Raw genomic sequence first — 21,438 nt, 5'->3', positions numbered from 1 at the left:
GTTCGAGAAAGAATCTCTGTGTGTTGGTGGTGAATCTGATTTCGATCCACCCTGTATGATTTCTTATATCCGGAGTTCAATTCTGGTCTGATGCTAGACCTTTGACGTCAAACGCACCAAGAGCCCAGTCTAGAGGTGGCCTCCATCCAGAACCCAGAGTCCTGTGAATCGCAATCAGCACACGCTGCCCCCAAGATGAAATCCACCAAACCCATCTCAAGCGGTGGAGCAAAACACAGTAATGTGCCAATATGAGCAACGTAAACGGGTGACGCTGCAGCAGTTGATGATGGAACCAAGATGGAAGATCACAAATCCACATAAAGGCCCACAAAATGGACTCCGTGCCACCATCTACATTGCCGAAAAGATTCTCGAGTCGCCTGATGACTTTATGAAAGGCTCCGCGCTCTTCCTCGGGCATGTGGCTGGCGTTGATATCGTAGAGGGCGGAAATCGCCGGGCGAGAAGATTCTGATCCTCCGGTGCTGGTTTCTTCCATTTATGTCAATTGGCCAATTTCGTCGGACTTGCTCCCTGTTAAAAGAGGTGTGGAGAAGTTCATCATTGATCTTGCGAGTGTGGTGATCTGGATTATCTCGTCGAGTGGATCGGACGACTTGGGCGTTGAAGCCGGGACGGCGAGCGGGAAGGCGAACGCGAAGCTGATCAATAGACTGGAGAATGCGAAGCTCCCAATGACTTGTTCCTGGGCTTTCAGCTCGCTCGTACATGTGAATGAGTTGATGGCTTTGCTTTGATGGTATTCAGCGGCTTTGATGTACTTCGCGGAGCTGTGTCCGGCATAGGTAGGCTTTGTCCAGAGCCAAGATCCAGAGGCACTGTAGTGACATGTATCTCTGCGATCTGCACACTTGGTACAGGTTGGTTGTTTCTCATCGCACTGGATCAATGTTAGTGGAGCTGCGCAGTGTCTGTCCCACCCAGGGAGTTTCAAGTTGAATACCTTCACACTCCTACGCTTGCATTATAGACATCCATGATGTGAGTTGCGTGAACCCTTACGGCGAGGCATGTGCGTAAGGTAGCCCCCATAACACTATGCGTACGAATAATTGCGATTGAGGGACTTGTGATGTATCGAAGACTTGCGCCGAAGTACAACGAGTGCTTCAAAGTTTTCTTCACGGGAGAAGGGTGCTCGAAGGCGGTCTGGTCTAACAGCTGGATCAAGAAGTATTACCAAGCGTACTACTAGAGAAGTGAAGTGCACAGCTAGTAATCAGTTAAATGCTTCGTGATGAAGGTTTCCCCGAAAATCGAATGTCCGTGCCCCGACCTTGTCGGGGCCCACCATTTTATGATGGGCTGCTTCGTCGACGCATCTACGGCCATTCCAATGATTAATCACAGGGGAAATGGAAAAATTATTACGGACACGTAAATAAGTGTAGGATTGTATCTTAAGTCGAATCGCCGGCGATGCGGTCATATCATTAGGTTAATTCAGTAGTCGGAGAGCGAGGAGAGAAAGAGTCACTGAAGGACTGAGCACGCAGATGACCAAAAAAATGACCAGGACAGATTTTTTTTTAATTTTTTTAATTTTTTAAAAAAAAGGTCAGTTGAAAAATGTGACGTACCTCACGCTCTAGAAGAATCTCGTGTGCTGCGAAATTCGTTCGCTCGGTGTGGATAGGTGCTGCCCGGTGCGCTTTTAGATCCAATTGCCCTACTCAACCTCCAATCTACCGGCGATACCACTTTCGGGTAACACAATTGGCTCGCACCTTTTTCTGGACCTGGAAAATTCAGTAGAGTAAAGCTTCGCTGGTCGGGGGGCCTTGAAGAGCAAGCAATCAAATATCAGTCATGCATATTCAACAAGTTGTATGGTGTATGAGCTGAGGTCCATCATACATCCAGGAACATAGATGTCCACAGGTATGACCCGATCACAGCCTCGAAGAACGGAGTAGCTGTAGTGGTAATGTCCACCGCCATTTGCACAGCTACCCATACTGATCACGTATCGCGGTTCGGGCATCTGGTCGTAGCACTGTCGCATTGCAGGAGCCATCTTGTTCGTAACGGTGCCGGCGACAATCATCAGGTCCGCCTGTCTGGGAGAGGCTCGGAACATGAGGCCCAGGCGATACATGTCGTATCGGGGACCAGCCATGTGCATCATCTCGATGGCGCAGCAGGCAAGGCCAAAGGTCAGAGGGTACGTGGAGCCGGCGCGGCCCCAGTTAATAACCTTGTCGAGGGTTATGCTGAGAATTAGTTAGTTCTCTGGAATGAAAACATTAAGCTGAGAAACAAACACAGCACATTCGGCCAGTTTAGATGGTGATCCTTCGCTGGGTAGGGAGACTTCGACTCGGAGCTTTCCACCTGCAGTCAGGGAATGCTTTTGTTGTCGGGCTTGTATGGCGACTTGTTGCGCGATAGATGGCGGGTAAGGTGACAGTCGAGGACTTGGTTGAATGGAGACATTGTTAGTTTTTCTCTCCGATGAATTTGGTGCTGTGGCTTTGGCACCAACAGAGACGAGTAAATGCCAGTGGTATCATGGCCCTTGGCCGGGCGGCCAGAGGTGACAATGACAGCATCTGTAGAAGGAAGGGACTTCAGAATCGGGTTGGAGAAAGATAAGAGTGGCTAGGGAGGAGAACTCGGATTCACGTAGCTGCTGAATTCTCTTTTTCTGGACGACGTACTTGCCTAGAAGGCCGTGCCTGCCTCGAACGATCGTACAGATCAGTGATGGTCCTGTCGGGTATACCTTACGATTACGCCACAAATACAACAATACACCATATATTGACCACCCCTCAAAGGTAGGAGTTACGAGAATTACCGCTAGTTTCCGTAAATGGTTCACTACTATTGCCATCTCTCCATACAGCACGAACTTGCGACGGTCACGTACAGTGAGCAAAAGTTTGAACACCCCTAACTCTGCCAGTCAGGTCTCCACCAATAAAAAACCGAAAATACTGGGCGGTAGCGCTACTTCAGGAAGGCGGTATTAGAAGGGGTGTCCCAACTTTTGCTGTGTCACTGTATTGATCTCTGGTTAAACAATACAAACTCATCCAGTTGTTGTACATACCTCTTTGCATTAATCGATTCAGCAGATGGACTCGGGTTGAGGGTATCAGATCCCCCCAGTCTCCAAATACAATGGGCGCGTACCTCGGGTGCTGGTCCATCCGGAAAACTACATGGGTCCCTTCGAAAATCTGTCTGAAAAACAAAACGACAGCGCCGATTCCTCGGATAGCCGGGTCACTCACCAGTCGATCCACATCCAGCGCGGAAACCTTGAATAGTTTCATATTCGGTAACATTCCACGCTTGGAGCCCTCGGATGCTCCCACGACATACGATTCGACAGAAGACTTGCAGCAAGTGATGTGAAAAGACTCGAGGGAAGGTGGGAAGGTAATTTCTGCGGGTAAAAATGCTTGTTGGATGGTGATGCTCCGGAGACGAGAAAAATCCGCGAATGCCCTGTGGTAAAGCCGGAAACTTGTGCCAGTTTCTAGTGCGTTCACGATATCCTGCGGAGGAAACTGGAGGTCAAGATGTTCAAGGGTTTCACGGTGCAGGTCATTGGCTAAGGTGACCGCATGCGTTGCATGGAATTTCTTCGATCGGCGGAGACGATGGCGCTCCAGCCCGTGGGCAAAAGGGACCAGGGAGAACTTGTTGTATGTGAATGATTTTAGCCCTTTGCACGCTTTCATGATCCGGTCAAGGGCGCCACGGTCCAGTTTGCAAAGTCTGAAATGCAGCTCATTCAGTGCTGGCAATTCAGCCGGGCAGGCAGCCGGGAAACTGGAGTTGATCAGAAACCCCTTTGTGAACCTCGCATAGGAAAGGTTTGGGAGAGACAGAAATTTGTAGTACGGCAAGATGTTGTAGCACTCACCATATTCCATTTCCTCGGTTTCGACGCAGAAGGCTCTGAGGCCTGACAAAAATGACGGGTCCCGGTCTAACAAAGTAAGAAATGGTTCTCTCCACACTCCTCCCATTGGTAGAGCCAACTGCTGGAGATGTGGGCACCCGTACGCCAGGAGTGCGGCGATCTTTGGGTAGTCACTCTGGCTGGTGTTGTCAAGATTCCAATCTGCCCCGATGCCGTCGATCATCTGGTGGAGAAGAAGGTTATTCGCGACAGAATGTCGTTCCAAAGGCCAGTTTGCGTCGAAAAGGTTACTCGCGAAAGGCCGGAAAATTATCGATCGCACATGATTTGAGAGGTGCGGATAGCGATAAATAGTCGCTGTAAATTCGACGAGCTTGCAACCACCGAATGCGTCGATGCGGCGAGCATCGACTTGGAGGACAAAATCACGGAAGAGAAGAGGCTGGGCCAGGTTGCGGAAGTAGCCCGAGACTGGGCAGAGGTTGAGAAGGGTGGTTCGAGAGGGGACGGAGCTGCTTGGGTCAGAAATCAGGACTTTCGGGTCAGTCGGTGCAGCAGCCAGAGCCAGGATCCGCCCTAGGATCTCTGGCGGGAGGGTTTGAATGTGAGCCATTAGGATCTGAAGCCAGGAGGGTAAGGTGATGACTGAAGAGATAAAAGGGGATGGAAGATGGGTGCGGGACAGCTTTTAGTGTTGGAAAGGAAGGGGATGATGGAGAAGAAGAAAGACAAAAGAATTCCCTGGCAGGGTTGTCACCTGTTTACCTCTGTCGCGCCGCTTGCTACTTTCCTTCTATTTTCTATTTCACCACCTTTCCTCTTCTCTTTTGGAGATGGCGGGCGAAACAAGATTCCCCCCCCCCAAAAAAAAAAAAGACCATTATACTATCTAGTAGTTGGCACTCAGACTGATCACAGTTGGCCATGCTGTATACTGGGGTCGGTTACATATATTTTGCGGGGTGTAGATGGCAGAAGACCCGCACCGGCACACCCACACTGATGCACATAACACCTCATGGGAGCCGTGTGAGAAGCAGAAGGGACCATACCGCAACAAGTAGAGTGGCACAATAATGAGTCTGATTCAAGCATGTACATCAAGCTGATATACGGACTGACCCATGAATTTAACAAGGCTTGCATCGGGATTCCGCCGACCCACTCTGTCGGTATGCCGGTCAACTGATGTGCTGCGCAAATTTCCTGGCATGACTCACTTTAGAAAAAAAAAAACTCACATTGCCAAGATCCATCGGGAATAAAATGATCGATTACGTACGGCCTAGAGCTCAAGAGAGCAGCACTGCATGTTGAAGCCCGGGCTCCGAATCCACTTGGTTGGCCTAATCGCTGGCCCCTGGCTGTGCCACCTGGCAACGGCTGTGGCCCATGCACCGAGATCTAAACCGAACCATGAACTGTAAATCTGATTATGCAGGAAAAGGGTGCCTAGTCGTCAAGGTATTCCTTATTTGGGTTGGTGACCAAGCCACTGAGCCCGTGGCTAATCAGCTCACTACGCTCGTAAGAAATACCTATGGATAAGACAGCTCCGTACCCAGAGAGTACCCTACCCTAGGGTCGAATTCAATTCATGCAGTGAGCATAAAGTGAAACGTGATTGATCGGCACGCTTTCCATCCAGTATGTCTTTCGGTATGCTTGATTAATCATGATTACAATTGTAGAAACGAGTTTCAAGCAGGGCCTTCACGAGTGCCAAGCCTTGTTTCAGGCATTCCGCCAATCACAAGCGTGCCGAGTATCCGGCGCACAAACCAACGTGGCCTTATGCCGTGTATAATTCAGTCACGTGGTCGCCGTTTTCATCCTGCCAACCGGAAGTTTTGCTCCATTTCGCATGGCCATCTTGCGGGGTGGCTGCATCCGAGCAGCAGCAAGAGCACCGTGGGGGCACTCGGTGGATGCAACGAGCAGCGAATGTTCGGGAATCCCGTAGTGCCGTTTGTCAGCCCAGTATGGCCCGATGTCAACTGATGATTCTATAGCATACCGAATTGTCGGAGTGCATGCCCTGAAAGGATGGAACCCCGGTTCGGGACCTGGTGACCCAGTTTTCCTGGGCAAGCTTGGTCCTGTTCCATGGCGGAATTAGTGACAGCCCGTGTTTTTCGCTGCTGGGGCGGTTTATTCCTGCAATATGCACAACTTATGTATGCTAATACCTGTCGGCGGCCTACGTCCGGGCTGGGTTTTTGGGGCCAACAAAAGAGAGAGAGAAAAAAAGCGCCACCAGGTCCAGAACCTGACTCGGAATCGGGATTGGAATTATTAAAAGGGGCCACCCCCAGCAGCTACAACGAAGCTCGGAGTTCTTTTTTACTTCAATAATCCTAATCATCGCCACGGGCAAGATACCGCTCCCGCTACACCAAACCACCCTTCCTCAATCCGGTATCGACCTCCACCCATCGGGTCTCCCCGCAAACGGTACATACACCGGGTCTCTAAATTCCTCAAAAACACACCCCTACCCCGCCGCGTATTCGCCTTTTCTTTGATCGCCTGCGTCCATCAATTACTGCACATTCGCACCGAGTGTCAACCTCTCATTCGCAGTCACCACCACAAAATCAGTCTGCCAGTCATGGCGGGCGATGACAAGAATCACGTATCTGAAAAGATCGAGTCCTCCGCGCCGACCAAAATCTCCTACTTCCGTCTCGTCTTCGACCAAGGCGTCGTCACCCAACAGATTATTGACCACCCGTACCCGGGCTCAGGAACTGACGATGACCCATATGCCGTGACATGGATCCCCGATGATCCCCGTAATCCGATGAATTTTAGCGAGGTCAAGAAGTGGACTTTCACAATGCTGGTCGCCATTGCCACGCTTGCTGTCGCATTGGTCTCCTCTGCCTACACTGGTGGTGTTGCTGAGATTGAAGCCGAATTCAATATCGGCAGTGAAGTCGCCACTCTGGGTGTCTCGCTATTCGTTTTGGGCTTTGCAGTACGTCACTCTTCAAAAATGCGCCATGTTGCACGCATGAGCTGCTATTGGTCTGGATTGTATAAAGAAAAAGCATTTGACTGACTTGCCTTAGATTGGACCGTTGCTTTGGGCTCCGCTTTCCGAACTTTTTGGCCGGCAAATTCTATTCACCACGACATACTGCGCCCTGACTGCTTTCAACGCTGGCTGCGCCGGATCTAAGAATGCCTGGACTCTTATCATTCTCCGTTTCTTCGCCGGTGCTTTTGGATCCTCCCCTCTGACCAATGCTGGAGGTGTCATTGCCGACATGTTCCCCGCGAAGCAAAGAGGTGTCGCAATGAGTCTCTTCGCCGCTGCGCCGTTCCTTGGACCCGTCCTGGGCCCTATCATCGGTGGTTTCCTGGGCATGAACGCCGGCTGGAAGTGGGTGATGGGCTTCCTCGCTGCGTTTGCAGGTGCTGTCTGGATTATGGGCTCTCTGCTGATTCCCGAGACATATGCGCCTGTGCTGCTCCGCCGTCGCGCTGAGAAGCTTTCCAAGCTCTCTGGCAAGATCTATCGCAGCAAGATCGATATTGACCAGGGCAAGGTTTCTCTCAAGGAATCCTTCAAGATTGCTCTATCTCGCCCCTGGATTCTGCTCTTCCGCGAACCTATTGTGTTCTTGCTGTCCCTCTACATGGCTATTGTATACGGGACTCTGTACATGATGTTTGCCGCCTTCCCTATTGTCTACCAGGTCAACCGTGGCTGGAACCAGGGTATTGGCGGTCTGGCCTTCTTGGGTATCATGGTTGGCATGCTGATTGCCGTGGTTTATACTCTCTGGGACAACAAGCGCTACATCAACACCCAAGAGAAGCATGATGGCTTTGCACCCCCCGAAGCCCGCCTGCCACCTACCATGATCGCCTCTATCGCTATCCCCATCGGTCTCTTCTGGTTTGCGTGGACCAACTACCCCTCGATCCACTTCATGGCCAGTATCGCAGCTGGTGTGCCTTTCGGTTTTGGCATGGTTCTGGTCTTCTTGGGTATCATGAACTACCTGATTGACGCCTACACGATCTTTGCTGCCTCCGTCTTGGCCGCCAACAGTGTCCTGCGTTCCTGCTTCGGTGCCGCCTTCCCTCTGTTCACCACCTACATGTACGAAAACCTGGGTATCCATTGGGCGTCTTCGATCCCCGCCTTCTTGGCTCTAGCCTGCGTGCCTTTCCCCTTCCTGTTCTACAAGTACGGCGCCGCCATTCGCAAGCGCTGCAAGTTCGCCGCCCAGTCCGACGCCTTCATGCGCAAGATCCAGGAACAAGCTACCACGACCGTCGATGTCGAGGAGGAAGAGGAGACCAAGTACGATCGCACTGAAGCTCCTGGCCCGGTCGAGTCTCTCTCCAGCGAATCTTCCTCCCACATAAACGAGATCCCCGCAACCGAGCGCATTCGCAGCCGTGCTCACTCCCTTGCGTCCACCCGCACTGCGGGCTCGCTGCATCGTGTGCCGACTTACGAAGGCAACCCGTACGATGTTGACCGAGTCAACACTCGGGAGTCCTTCAAGAACTAAGCGGTCTCACTTTCCTCTAATTACCTCATACCCTGACGCTTATACACGCGCCCCCTCATAATCATAGTCTCTATTCCCCGCTACCCCTATCACACAAAAAAGCCTATTTGCATTTGGCGGCATGTTTGTTGATTTGCATTTTCTTGATCTTTATACCCTGATACTCCCCAGACAGGGACGATATTACGCACTTACGGGTCTCATTATTTGCATATAGATATGGAGTCGGTGTTGGATATGGGCCGCATAATTGAATGATTTTTACATGACTTGTGCTGTACATCTTCGTAGATTTAATCTCAATTTTTAGACCAGCAGATGCCATCATAGAGTACGTGCCGGTGTATTCTCCCCGTGCTCTTCTACAATATATTTGGACTGTTTGCATGTGGAGGAACAAGCCTGTGTGGATCGGAGTTAGTCTTAAGTCGGAGAATCACGGCATTCGCCCTGGCCGAGTGCCGAGCCTATCAATGAGGAAGGCACTTCCTGCACGCGACCTGACTTTCAATCCCTCCCATTTCCTTTTCGGCCATCGTTTCCTGTCGCCAGGTCGCTGTCGCTTTTTAAGACGAGATTCGAAGATCGAGTGTTTCCTACGTCCACCGCTCACTCGGACAGACCAGCCGATTATCGCTACTTTCCCTCGTTATCGCCACGATCGGACTCGGCCCCCAGCTCCGAGCCCCTCGCCGTGCATCTGCTTATTTTTTTTTGCTCGGATACGCTCGCCCACAACAAATGCGCCTGTTTGAGCACCGGACATGAGACTTTTCCAGAAGGGGCTCGGCGTGAAGGGCGTGACGTTCGCGACCCGACCGCGACCGATTGCCCCCAATGTTCGAAGTCCGCTACGCCAGGTGCGACAGCCCCGACGATGCAACTCCTCTACCCCTGAACGACCGCCGGCGCAGAGCAAGCCTGCTGAAACTGGATCGCCGAATACAAATGCCTCTGCCAAACCCTCGGAGCCGCCCTCTTCCTCCGCGACGCCCCAGGCGCCCAATACGGCTGCGGCGGCGGCCGGTGCGGCGACTACGCCCACCGCTGCTAATGCCGTTGCGCGCCCCCGGGGATTCCGCGAAATCATCAAGGCTGGGCCTCTGGGCCGCATGGGGAGGTGGTATACTCGGGCGCAGGAGCGAAAACCGTATACCGTCCAGCTGTGGAGTTCGATTGTGATATACCTGTGTGGAGACTTGAGCGCACAGCTGTTGTTCCCGGAGCAGAAATCCGCAAAGAAAGACCAGGATGAGTCTAAGACAGTACCTGGGGAAGAGAGTGAAGAAGAGAAGGAGCAGGGCTTCGGATCTACATATGACCCTTGGAGGACAGTCCGGCACTTGATCGTGGGAGCTGGATCAAGTATCCCGTCATATAACTGGTGAGTCAAGCCCGTAGCCAGGCACGGTTACACTTGCGTGGAGCTATCGTCAATGTTCTGATGACTGACTGTTGTATCCAGGTTCTGGTTCCTCCACAACAACTTCAACTTTGCATCCAAGTTCCTCTCGATCTTGACTAAGGTCACTGTTCAGCAGATGTGCTTCACGCCCGTCTTCAATACCTACTTCTTTAGCGTGCACTCTCTCCTTGGAGGTGCCACTTTCGAAGAAACCTGGGAGCGACTCAAGAAGGCTCTCCCTGTCAGCGTGACCAACAGCGTCAAGCTCTGGCCTGCTGTCACTGCATTCAGTCTGCTCTACGTGCCGCCACAGTTCCGGAACGTCTTTTCGGGTGTCATCGCTGTTGGCTGGCAAACCTATCTGAGCTGGTTGAATCAAAAGGCTAAACATGAGGTTGAGACGGCTGAGCTTGCAGCTGCGGCTCAAGAGAGCTCGGCGCCGGGATCAGCGAATTCTCAAATGATCACTGCAGCGGGAACTGCATGAATAACTACTTGTATATTTCCTTGGTTCACATTATCGGGGTTTCCTTGGGGCAATTTGTATAGATTTCATGCCCGGCGTTTGGTAACATTTGGAGCGATGTGATGCATGATTTGGCCGATGTCAATACTACATTAGACAATAGACATAGATTTCTTTCTCATCCCATGTTCAACTTGACGATGGCAACTCATTAAATCTCGAACTCGCCTTCTTAGATTGCCTGTTGTCCAATGACCGCCTCCGGATTCCCAACCGGGTGATCTTCGATGACGCACGGCGCGTCGGCCGCTCTAACTTCCGCATGCCACTCAGGACATGAGCCCCCTCGATTGTCGCAGGCATGTCCTGCTCACCCGTGCCGCGGCCTGAACCTGACTCCAGTGACTACGGAACGGACTTCACCGAAGAAGAGGACGAACTGTTAAACGAGCTACTAGCCGCGGCTGACGCGCAACACGCGCCCGTTCGCTCCGATGCCATCTCAACCTCGACCTCGACTCCGAATTTTGCAGTGCCAACAACCGAAAACGCGAATATTGTCACTACACCGGAACTTCCAGTTCCTGGATCCCTACAACCAGCGATCTACGCGGCACTTGTCGCAGACATCGAGGATGGCATTGAGGGTCCCTCGAGTCCTCGGCTACCAAAGGTGCTGCCCCGGGAAAACCCTCGTTCGCCATGGAAGCAGGCCAGTCAGCGGCAGTGGTTTGGTTCGCGGGGTGCAGGGAGTTATTTGGGATGCCCAAGTCCGGGCCCAAGCAACAGCAACAGGTCCAGTCCGTTTGGTATGATATCATACGATTTCTTTGCGTTGTCCAGGGATGTTGAACCCAGACTGACAATTCTTATCCGAAGCGTTTAGTGGAACATCCCAATTCATCTGAAGGTCGAGAACGAGAGCGAGAACGCAGTGCTGGACGTGAGCTAGCATGGACGCAGGAAGCACAAGCCGCTCCGATGGTGGATTCCAGGACGCCTGTTGAGCGGTTCAGACATAAACCGAACAAGGCCTTCTCTGTGACGGACCTTGTGTCGCCTGCGTGGTGTGAATTGCAGTACTGGTATACCTTGACCAAGCACGGGAGGAAGAGAAGGACTTCGGCTATGAAAAAGGGAAGCGTGGTACACAAGTCCCTGGAAGACGAGCTATATACCACCGTGCCTGTGGAAATTACGACGAAAGAAGATGCCTGGGCACTCAGGATCTGGAATGTGATCCAGGGTTTGCGGTTGCTTCGTGAATATGGCGTTACTCGCGAGCTTGAGGTCTGGGGCCTTATTGATGGCGAGGTGGTCAATGGAGTGATTGACCAGCTGTCTTACAAGTGCCCCGACTCTGAGCTTGAAAAAACAGCTGCGGGATTCTATGAGGATGCGGCAGCGTCGCGAGTGGCTTCACCTGAGTATCAGATGTCTTTGTCTGATTTTTTGCTTTCTTCTTCTCAGGGTGGGAGAAGGCTTTCGGATATAGCCGATATTGAGCATGTGGAGGAATCTCCTCCTGTTGACGAAGAATCGATGGCAGTATTTGGTTTGCCACGGATATACATGACAGACGTGAAAACCAAGGCAAATGGATCAGCTCCTACAGTGAAGAGCACATCTTTCCGACCGACGCTATTGCAATTGCAGCTCTACTACCACATGCTCAATCGTCTCATAACGAGTGACGACGTCAATATCGATGTGCTTGCGACACGTTATGATTTCGATTCCGAACGACCGTTTACCGAACCCTTCATATCCGAGGTTGGCTGCCTGAACAATGAATTCTTCGACGCCGATTCCTCCGAAGAACCAATTCTGGATGACTTGCCTGACCCAGACGATGCTGGCAGAAGGTCATCCGGATCTCCGTCGGCATCTAGACCTCCGAAGTCCAGCCAGGAATCAACCGACATTCTCGTGACCCATAGAAACCTTTCTAGCCTCTGGGGCTACATGAAAAAACAGCTTCGTTTCACATTCCTTCATTCGCCCTCTCCGAACTCATCCTCCGTCGCGCCATCTATCCCTTCGCATAGCCAGCCAAAAATGCTGGAAGAATACCATACTCTCCTTTCTCCTGTTTTGACAGCTCGATATGTCTCCTCAACCCCTACCTCCGATCTCCAACCTCGACATATCGGAAGTAGGTCGTTTCTCTTTGATCCTGACCACATGAAGTCCTACATCACCGAGCAAATGGAGTGGTGGCGCGGCCAGCGTGATCCTCGCGGTGTCAATGTTGTTGAGGCGTGGAAATGCCGCATCTGCGAATTTAACGATGAGTGCACCTGGAGACAGGAGCGAGCGATGGAGTACGCGAGACGAAACACCAGATGGAGAAGCAGTGCCTCGGCGGATATTTGAGGACACACCGAGGGTTTCTACCTTCATGGCAGTCCTATAATTTGCATAGAATATTACATGGCGTTGCGGACACAGACATTATAGCGCGCAAAAACATTAACACCGTTGAATACAAGGCCTAGATCACTCCTCAAAGAGGATATTTCCGCACCTCATCCTCTTTCTCCACCTCCAGTCCATTGGCAACCTGTTCCTGATGCTTCTGGTCCAAGTACTCCAACAGAACCTCCGCATACTTCTCCTTCCCCTTATATCTAGACACATCATCCCCCCAACTCCTAATAGCCGACGCCAGACGCCCGGGCACATAGGGTTCCTTGACAATCGCGGTAATGGGCTCAAAATACGTCCGAATCGTGAATATAACAGCCCCAGACCTAGGCAACCTTCTCAAAGACTGTCTCTCAGAGCGGAAGAAATGATTTTCAATCGCCTTATTTTTCTCCGCCGTATTCCACGACACTGTCTCCGCATCCTCGGGCCCAATACTATGCGACCACGGCAGACTATCGTCCACCTGGATGAAGTAGTTGTTTCGGAGAACAGGTTCCTCAGGCTTCAATCGACGGAAGAAGTTCATCATGCCCTTTTCCAGTTTCTCCTTGTATTGCGGTACGTCGCCGGAGGTATGGATGTCGGAGAGTCGCATCCCGAATTTGTCGCTTAGTCGCCAGAATCCGGCGAGGAGGATTGCGCCGGCTAAGAGGTAGTATTCGCCGTCTGCGCGCTCGATCATGACGGCTAGGTCGTCTTGGACGAGTCGGGCTGCTGTTGCCATTGGGTCTTCTGGGAGGGGCCGTTGGGTTATGTTGAAGGTTTCGTTGGTGACTTTGTTGGCTATTCCTGTCGGGGTCTTTTCGAACATTGCTGGGTAGCGCTCTGGCAGGTAGGTGCATCTGTTTAATGTGTGGTAAGTCTGATTGTATAGGGTGAGTGGGTGGAAGTGTCATGTCGTGGTACTTACAGTTCTTCCAGTAGTTCGATGGCGCCGTCCATTGCCTCTGGTGCTGTGCCGAAGCATTTTTCACCGCGCTGCTCTATTCTTTTCTTCTTGTCGGCATGGTATTTGAGGTAGTGGTTGTCTAGTTCTGTATGATAGGTTAGATGTGAGCATATGCTCGAACAAGTAGTGTCGATAGGGAAGAACTCACCGATCCACTCGTCCCATTTCATACTCCTCAATCCTAGAGTCACAAAGTATTTTCTACACTGATAGTTAGCTGGATATCGCATATACATGATCAATTATTGACTCACGGTCCATAACGGAACGGTCGATAGGGAATAGGCTTGGTGTTGTGGACGTCCCAGTCCGTGTATGGTGCTGCAATGGGCCTCTTGAAAGTAGATGAAGTCCATTCTACCAGATATTGTTAGATTGATCGACTGGATCTCGTTTGATGAATGAAGTGTCACCTACCTCCAGGTTTCCTGGTCACCTTCTCTCTAACGCCTGGTCGCGGGGCTGGTTTCTCTAGGTCGGGAGAGGAGGGCCTTGTCGGTTTGCTGAAGTATGTGATCCATTTCCGAGAGAGGAGGACGACAAGACAGGCAAGTATGTTGATGGCTAGAAAGGCGCCGACGAGGTCTTTTGTTGGTAAGAGGGATATTAGGAATGTTCCCCGAGGGGACTCGACCGCCGGCATGGTCTCTCGGTACCAGGGCTGTATACAGATACGAAGATGTGAAATGAGTGTTTTTTCAAGTTGTATCGTGAGAATGTGAGAATTGTGTGATATGCCAGTAATGCTAAGATGTGAAGATGGACAGACAGATAGATTGATAAAGACGTCAATGCTGAAAGCAAGTCGAGGTTACGTAGTATAACGATAGGCCAGCAACCCTTATTGAGCCGTGTCACACCCCAAGCCCCAAGCAGATTGGCGCCTCGAGACGCTGGCTCTCTGTAGAATGCCTTTCCTGTTAGTTCGATGCGAGCCGATCATCTATCTAACAATCATGCTAACGTAACGTGGCTGATCTGCTATGAAATCGCGGGGAAACCCAAGAGGGGATCCCCCTCTCTGACCTGTTTCGAGCCGTTGGATCCGAGGCCGCAGGGAAGCAGAGAGAGCCTATCGCGATGGGGCCTCACATCCCATAGGATGGCTTGTTTTGCGGGGATGTGCTTATCATCTGCCTCGCCGAGATTACTCTTGTACTTGGTCCGTATCCAGGGGGATTTCTTCTCCCGATCGGGTAAGGCGAGTCTTCACTGCAAGGTTTCCTAGTCTTACTCCGGATTCTCCGATGCGAGAGGGCTACACAGATATTGCCACACGGGCACGGAATAATAAAAAGGGGTTGATTTTGGTGGAGTTGCACACCTATTGCTATGTACAACACTAGACACTGCTTGCGCCGGTCCGTCGTTGGAGAAGGCAGTATTCGCCCCATTTGCGCTGGAACTGTTCCGGGACAAAAGGCAGATTAGGTGTCCAGATGAGCCGTCCCAGTAAGCCGGTTTGAGATGCATCCAGGAAACGGGAGCAAGAGAGCTTTTCCCACTCCGATCCTTTCAGAATATAGTGAGGTTCCAGCTTGGTCTCTTCGCGGCCAGGGAAGTAAGAGTCGACCAGGAAAGAGCATGTAGAGATATCAATCTATTCATTCAGATCAGTCTCAGGAACAAAGGTAACGGGCTGAACAATTACGCGCAACTCACATATTTGTTGGGATCTTCCTCATTCAGATCGTTCATCCCCGACGGGATTTGCGAGGCTCCCTCCAGCCGCGCAAGGGCACTTTGGGCATCAGGGAACTCGCCTGGAAGAAGACCGTCGAATTCGCTCCGGATGAACTTGGCTCGCATACCGTGCGGAAGGAAGTAAGAGGATGGGAAGCGATACCATTCCTTGCCGAAGCATACGGAATCACCAGCATGGGCAATACCAACTTGCTGCAAAGGCTGGAACACCTTCAAAGGAGCGTTGTATGCCGTCGCCATACCCAAGATACGCAGCATGCCCGCATTGAAGGCTACCAAGATGACCGACATGACAGCAGCAAGCTTCAGTTTTGCTGGCACGCGGCCGACGATCTCTTTCGGGTTGTTCGATCCGAGATAAGAGAGAATGATGTGGAATGCAAGAGCTGCATCAAGAGCGATGAAGGGATATACCGGGTACATGAAGCGCTCTTCCTTGTGTGCCTGCAGAGTAAAGATGCCGAACCACATGTAAAAGGGTGCGACCAGAGTGACGGAGTGCAGTAAGGTCTGCACAGAGGTGGTGTGGGACCGGAACAAGGCCTGGCAGATGAGAAGGGGGCCAGAGAGCAGCGCCAACACAAACCAGATATTGAAATTCAAGAGGAGATTCCGGATGTAAAAGGTCCACGGCTCAGTGCCAAAAATCTCGGGGCCTCGACCCTGGCCTCCGAAAACATTGTAGGCGACGATGTTCCATGGAACAAGAGCAATCTTGCGGAAGAAAGCGTAGTCGACTGCCATTTCAAGGCCCTGTTATTTGTCTCAGTATTGATACAAAAGCTGAGTACAACTTCACATCCGGCACTTACCGCGATCGCAAGACATCTGAGAGCTCCGTCGAAGATCATATAAAAGAGAGAACCCAGGGAGCCAGCAAAGAAACAAATGACGATTTCCTCTGCAATCAGAGGCAGGATGAGAGCTCCTGCGAACGGCCATCCGATAATTGCACCGAGTCCAAACCACATGATTCCCTGCGCGGTCTTCGGACCATTCTTGTAGTCCAGGAACGCGGTAAGACCTAACATCGACGTGTACATGGTGAAGGAGGACGGCAGAAATGCAGCTGATGCATGGAACATGCCGGGACTGAAGACAGCGATCATCAGGAAGATGAGGCCGATGCGAGGATTGAGGGCTCGGCAGATGGAGGAATACAATCGAGTCTGGCAGGCCGCGCAAACTATGGCCAGGAACACCCGGATAGTATAGAACTCAGCAGACTTGCTGCTGACGAAGAACGATCCTACTTTCCCAACCAAAGCGTGAAGCGACACGTAGAGCCAGCTTCGGATCGAGTATACTGGAGAATACTCCCATGTCTGGAGTCCGTATCCATGGTCCAGGTAATGCGCCGGCTCCCAGAAGTTGAAGACTTCATCGCAGTCCTGAATCGGGGCGAATGCTGCCGCAAGGATATTGGAAATGAGGCATAGGTAGAGCGTGACGTTTAGAGGGAGGTAGAACGGCGGAGGTGGGGGGCTAGCAAAACTCGTGTTAGGGGAATGCCAGGTCAATTTGCCTATTTCGGAGTATACATACTGTGCCTTTGTCTTAGACGTGTGCCCCGAAGAAGGACCGTCGGCTCCAGCCATCTTCCAGTGGTCTTTGAGCGTCTTCTTGTGTTCTCGCAGGGCTGCCAGTCCGGAGAGGGTGGGCGATAAGGCGATAAGGAGCTCTTTCCGGCGACCGCGACGGCAACTTTGGCAGATCCACAAAAAAGTTCCCGCTCGTACTTTTCTTTTGTTTCTCTTGTCGGTTCACTCAGTTTTCCCTACAGTCCAACAGGATTTCTCTCACGTCGAGATGAGTGACCATCCCAAACCCTGGACCGAGGCTGCGCCTCCCAGCCCCGGTCGCCCGACCAAAAAACCCTGCACGATCGATACGCCACCCCACCATTCCGCGATGGACGATAACGATTTCTACGACACACCCGCGACCACGGTGTACCATCCGGTCCAGACGACTGACGAGAGCACTGCTCCTACGAGTGCTCCCATGAGTGCGCCGGGTGTGCCTACGACTCAAGTTCATTCTCCCGTCAACGACACTCTTCGTCTCCCGGGCTTATACCTGATCGATAACCCCAACCCTCAGCAAGCCCAGCCAAGCGAGCCATTCACGACGAAGCAAAAGACAGAGACTCCAACCGTTTACTCCGAGACAGGTGAAACGAGCACCAAGGCAGAAGAAGGTAGCACAATGGCTAAGGCAGCGGATCCCGTAACCGTGCTAGCCAAGCAAGAAGCCAATGATGAGAGCTCTGCAATCCGTACAAACCCTGGGGATACGATGGAGGTTGATCAGAAACCTGAAGTTAGCCCTAATGTTGCGGACGATGGGATGATAGAGCGAGCCGACAATGAGAATGAGGAAGAGGAGGAACATCCTGAGTGGGAGGTCGACTCGTCTCCGTACGAGTCCTCCTCCTCCAGCTCATCGGACTCGGATGACAGCAGCGATGATAGTGACGATGGAGATTATCCAATTCTAACTGCCGAGGAACAGGCTCGTATCTTGATTCAGGCTGAGGCCGGATCCGATGACGAAGGAGAAGGCAAGGGTAAATCGGGTGGATATATGCGTTCAGCCAACGAGACCGCGCAGGATGCTCTGCCCATCCCAGACATCACGATTACTCCTGAAATGCCCATCACGTATCTGGGAAAGGTCTTGACGGTCTTGGAAAATGCAGTCCTTGTCGAAGCCAACACCTCGGGAGAATTCTCAGTTCTTGAGTCGGGCTCATTGCTCTGTTCCGAAGATCGCAAGGTTCTGGGAGTCGTGACTGAGACCCTGGGCAGAGTCGAGAGACCTCTGTACACTGTCATGTACTCGACAGCGGCTGAGGCAAAAGAGAGGGGAATGGAAAAGGACCTGGCTATCTATTACGTTCCCTCTCACTCCACCTTCGTCTTCACACAGCCTCTGAAGGGCCTCAAGGGCAGTGATGCGTCAAACTTCCACGATGAGGAGGTCGCCGAGGATGAGATGGAATTCTCGGATGATGAAGCAGAGGCCGAATACAAGAAGAAATTGAAGCAGAAGCGACAGGAAAGAAAGGACGCGAAGGATGGTGGCGCTGGACGCAACAAAAGAGGCCCGGCAGGTCCCTCCAAGCTGAGCCGCACCGAACTCAACTACGACGACGGAGGAGGCGAGGATGGCTACACCCCTCTCGCCCGTCCGCAGAACCTCCATGAGATGATGGGAGCTCGTGAAGCACCTGTCGAAAGTAGCGAGCGTGGTCCTGCACACCGCGGTGGCAGAGGTCGCGGCCGTGGCTCTGATCGTGGTCGAGGTGGTCGGGGCCGCGGTGGAGGTCGTCGAGGCTCTTTCGAGCGTGATCAGGACCGTCGGCCTCGCAGCCAACATGGAGGTAGCTCGCAGCACGCTCCCCCTGCGGCCGCTCACCCCCAGCCTGCTGGATACACCCAGCCGACTTATCCTCCCCAGCAGTCTCCCTACGCGATGCCGCCACCCTATGCGCAATACCAGCAGTATGCTCCGCAGCAGCAACCCCAGTTTGGCCAAGGCGCGGCTCCGGCTCAATACCCTTTCCAATTTCCCCTCCAGCAGCCTTTTGTTCAGCCGAATGCCTTCCAGGGAATCCCCGCCGGTGCGCATGTCAACCCTGCTCTCTTGGCTGCACTGCAGCAGCAGCAGCAGCAGCAGCAGCAGTACCAGCAGTACCAGCAGTACCAGCAATACCAGCAACCCCAGCAACCCCAACAGGCTCAGCACCAGAACCCAGCCTTGAACTTTGACCAGGTCAAAGCCCAGCTGGAGATTTTGCGCAACTTGAACAACAACCAGGGACCGCCTCCTTCCTGATCGAGCTCGACATTTTTCGTTCCGATATGATCTCAATACCGGACTGTTGCATCGAGAGCGGCGTTAATTGGGTTACGGTTGGGTTTAGATCAATTGAATGTTTGTGTACAATTATCTTATCTGGCGCGCTTGTGGGTCATTAACGGAGTATTGTAATTGAGGTATGAATGCATGAATTGTGTAGAGTACATATTTGTTGCATCAAGGTGTTTTGAAAACAAATTTGAAGTAGAACATGATCAGTTGGTATCGCTCGTTATTAGCAATGGCGGGTATAGCTATGCCTAGTCTGCCATATAAGGACGAAATGGATTGAATGCTGGCATCTTAAAACTCAGCAGGCTTGGCACTCTTTGCCAGAGCCCAGAAATTCTCCATCTTCGAGCGAGTGAGAACTTCCTTCGCAGCAGAATCTGATTCGCAAACTCTGGCCCCAAGCCATTTCCGGAAAGCACGGTTTTTGGCCTGCCCCTCCCATAAAAGTGTGCATGTATTGTCGCTGAAGTCTCGTGGTTCACCCTTGTCATTTTCCGTGGACAACCACAGTGGCTGGCCTTCGGACTTTTCAGAAGTCGTTGGGCCGGGATTGTCGGTCCAATCAATTCGGTTTAGCATGAGCTTGCGGTAATTGTTGATAGAGTGCTTGCCACCCTCGACAATCACCAGATTCAACTTCGGGTGCATTACACAAATGCCAGTAAGGGCATTCTGTTCGGCGTTCTTGCTGATCTTAAAACGATTCCGACCGCTGGCGAGATTGTCAATTTTATACACTGAAACGTAAATACCCAGTGAGGCATCTGCCTCCTGCTGGGTTGCCAGTTTCTCACGCCGTTGATCTTTAGTCAACTTGCGCTCCTCGTTCATCGTTTCGTGCTGTTCTTTACGGTCTGCGATCTCCCGAGTCACACGAGCCTCAACGGCCGTAGGGTCTTTGACAGCTTGTTCACCCAACACCCGCATGAGATTGGACTTCTTCACCTTCGGAGGTGGCGCGGGCTCGAGACCCAGTCGGATCTTTGCTTGCTGTTCCTTCAAATCGGCCATACGTCGCTGTCGACGAATCTTCGCTTGCTCCTTCGGCGTCAGGAACATCGGTTTCTGTGTAGGTTGGTGCTTTTCCTGAGGCGGCTCGAGAAGTACAGGGTGTTGGACATAACGCGTGATGATAGTATCGGCAGTGTCGACTTTGGTGTTGGCAGCATCCTCGATGGCAGAGTAATCACCACTGCTGACCAGACCTTCGTCCCACCACTCAATGGCAGGTGGCGCAGGAACAAGATATGATTTCTCCACGTCACGATCTTCGTCTATTCCGGCTTGTCGAGCTTTCTCGGCAATTCTCTTTTTCATAGCCTCCAACTGCGCCTGTCGTCGGAGAGCGGCAGCCTGTTGAACATATTTACCTTTCTGATTGAAGACAAGCTGTCGCGAAACACGTGGCTTGGCGAGAGTAGCCTTGGGACCAAGACTAGGATCAAAGTATGGGTTGCTCTTGATCTCTTCAATAGAAGGACCGGACAGATCCAGCCGAGCTTTGTTACCACGCTGGAAGGTAGATCCTGGAGTATCTCGACGGTTCCCCGCCTTACCCTGCTGGCCGCCCTTCCCTCCGCGAGAATCTGATGTAGTATCGGCAAGCAATGCGGGATGAAGACCGACATCCAAACCACCGCGGCCCTTGGTAAGGCTCTCGTCGTCGAACGCCGGTGGTTGGGGCGGTGCGGGAGCACTAGGTCGTTGGTGGGAGGGGGCATTGGCCCTGCTGGTAGCTGCGGCCACTCGAGCCTTCATTTGTTCCAATTTCGACATCGCGGGACTGAGAGCTGGAGGTGTTGGGCTAGGACTGGACTGCGCAGGAGGTGGTGTTTGCACCGCACCGCCGCGTGCTGCTGCCAAGCGCGCGCGCACAGCTTCAGCCTTTGCTCTCGCCTCCGCCACCATCTTCTCGATATCCACCTTGTTCGAAGTAGCGCCGCTTTGGCCGGGTGCTGGCGATCCATTGTTGGAGCGGGTCCTTTTTTGCGAACTGCTATCGTCCTCAGCGGGATGAGGTCGCTTCAGCGCGTTGCCGGACGAGTCCGCCATGGCGATGTGAGCGTAACCGCGCAGGATCACCGAGCAACGGAGGACGGAAAGCGAAAGAAAGTGGGAAAATTCGAGGTCGGCGCAGTCTCAACCATGACAAACTTGACAGCTGAGCTGCGCGGA

The 21,438-nt window shown here is 52.3% G+C and overlaps 11 protein-coding genes across 11 annotated transcripts; 4 read left to right on the top strand and 7 right to left on the bottom strand.

Moving 5' to 3' along the window:
- Window positions 1-502: 502 nt before the first annotated feature.
- Window positions 503-1,002, bottom strand: N7532_011411 (NADH-ubiquinone oxidoreductase subunit B; the record flags this gene model as incomplete). Its single annotated transcript, XM_056623902.1, has 2 exons — window positions 503-904; window positions 982-1,002. The coding sequence occupies 2 exons, from the start codon at window positions 1,000-1,002 to the stop codon at window positions 503-505; spliced, it is 423 nt and encodes a 140-aa protein (XP_056468890.1).
- Window positions 1,003-1,831: 829 nt separating this feature from the next.
- On the bottom strand, window positions 1,832-2,297 carry N7532_011410 (NADH-quinone oxidoreductase; the record flags this gene model as incomplete). Its single annotated transcript, XM_056623901.1, has 2 exons — window positions 1,832-2,221; window positions 2,289-2,297. 2 exons carry the CDS (start codon window positions 2,295-2,297, stop codon window positions 1,832-1,834), a joined length of 399 nt encoding a protein of 132 aa, XP_056468889.1.
- Window positions 2,298-2,976: 679 nt separating this feature from the next.
- On the bottom strand, window positions 2,977-4,514 carry N7532_011409 (uncharacterized protein; the record flags this gene model as incomplete). Its single annotated transcript, XM_056623900.1, has 2 exons — window positions 2,977-3,019; window positions 3,163-4,514. The coding sequence occupies 2 exons, from the start codon at window positions 4,512-4,514 to the stop codon at window positions 2,977-2,979; spliced, it is 1,395 nt and encodes a 464-aa protein (XP_056468888.1).
- A 1,199-nt stretch (window positions 4,515-5,713) lies between these two features.
- N7532_011408 (uncharacterized protein) lies at window positions 5,714-6,009 on the bottom strand (the record flags this gene model as incomplete). The annotated part of the gene is given in 2 exon segments (XM_056623899.1): window positions 5,714-5,907; window positions 5,919-6,009. 2 exon segments carry the CDS (start codon window positions 6,007-6,009, stop codon window positions 5,714-5,716), a joined length of 285 nt encoding a protein of 94 aa, XP_056468887.1.
- Window positions 6,010-6,512: 503 nt separating this feature from the next.
- On the top strand, window positions 6,513-8,433 carry N7532_011407 (MFS transporter; the record flags this gene model as incomplete). The annotated part of the gene is made up of 2 exons (XM_056623898.1): window positions 6,513-6,881; window positions 6,976-8,433. 2 exons carry the CDS (start codon window positions 6,513-6,515, stop codon window positions 8,431-8,433), a joined length of 1,827 nt encoding a protein of 608 aa, XP_056468886.1.
- A 764-nt stretch (window positions 8,434-9,197) lies between these two features.
- N7532_011406 (Mpv17/PMP22 family protein) lies at window positions 9,198-10,325 on the top strand (the record flags this gene model as incomplete). The annotated part of the gene is made up of 2 exons (XM_056623897.1): window positions 9,198-9,817; window positions 9,899-10,325. The coding sequence occupies 2 exons, from the start codon at window positions 9,198-9,200 to the stop codon at window positions 10,323-10,325; spliced, it is 1,047 nt and encodes a 348-aa protein (XP_056468885.1).
- Window positions 10,326-10,665: 340 nt separating this feature from the next.
- Window positions 10,666-12,680, top strand: N7532_011405 (exonuclease V; the record flags this gene model as incomplete). The annotated part of the gene is made up of 2 exons (XM_056623896.1): window positions 10,666-11,113; window positions 11,191-12,680. 2 exons carry the CDS (start codon window positions 10,666-10,668, stop codon window positions 12,678-12,680), a joined length of 1,938 nt encoding a protein of 645 aa, XP_056468884.1.
- Window positions 12,681-12,810: 130 nt separating this feature from the next.
- Window positions 12,811-14,326, bottom strand: N7532_011404 (heme-dependent oxidative N-demethylase family protein; the record flags this gene model as incomplete). The annotated part of the gene is made up of 5 exons (XM_056623895.1): window positions 12,811-13,576; window positions 13,645-13,768; window positions 13,832-13,884; window positions 13,938-14,040; window positions 14,101-14,326. The coding sequence occupies 5 exons, from the start codon at window positions 14,324-14,326 to the stop codon at window positions 12,811-12,813; spliced, it is 1,272 nt and encodes a 423-aa protein (XP_056468883.1).
- A 699-nt stretch (window positions 14,327-15,025) lies between these two features.
- On the bottom strand, window positions 15,026-16,985 carry N7532_011403 (dolichyl-P-Man:Man(6)GlcNAc(2)-PP-dolichol alpha-1,2-mannosyltransferase; the record flags this gene model as incomplete). The annotated part of the gene is made up of 4 exons (XM_056623894.1): window positions 15,026-15,283; window positions 15,346-16,140; window positions 16,200-16,872; window positions 16,933-16,985. The coding sequence occupies 4 exons, from the start codon at window positions 16,983-16,985 to the stop codon at window positions 15,026-15,028; spliced, it is 1,779 nt and encodes a 592-aa protein (XP_056468882.1).
- A 211-nt stretch (window positions 16,986-17,196) lies between these two features.
- Window positions 17,197-19,227, top strand: N7532_011402 (RNA-binding snoRNP assembly protein NAF1; the record flags this gene model as incomplete). Its single annotated transcript, XM_056623893.1, has 1 exon — window positions 17,197-19,227. The coding sequence occupies one exon, from the start codon at window positions 17,197-17,199 to the stop codon at window positions 19,225-19,227; it is 2,031 nt and encodes a 676-aa protein (XP_056468881.1).
- Window positions 19,228-19,554: 327 nt separating this feature from the next.
- N7532_011401 (U4/U6-U5 snRNP complex subunit PRP3) lies at window positions 19,555-21,315 on the bottom strand (the record flags this gene model as incomplete). The annotated part of the gene is made up of 1 exon (XM_056623892.1): window positions 19,555-21,315. The coding sequence occupies one exon, from the start codon at window positions 21,313-21,315 to the stop codon at window positions 19,555-19,557; it is 1,761 nt and encodes a 586-aa protein (XP_056468880.1).
- Between the last annotated feature and the right edge of the window lie 123 nt (window positions 21,316-21,438).

The sequence above is a fragment of the Penicillium argentinense genome (assembly GCF_028826775.1).
Source record: "Penicillium argentinense strain IBT 30761 chromosome Unknown utg000011l_segment0_segment0, whole genome shotgun sequence".
Lineage (NCBI taxonomy): Eukaryota > Fungi > Ascomycota > Eurotiomycetes > Eurotiales > Aspergillaceae > Penicillium > Penicillium argentinense.
Note: the sequence above shows the minus strand (reverse complement) of the source record. Positions and strands in the feature narration are given on the sequence as shown.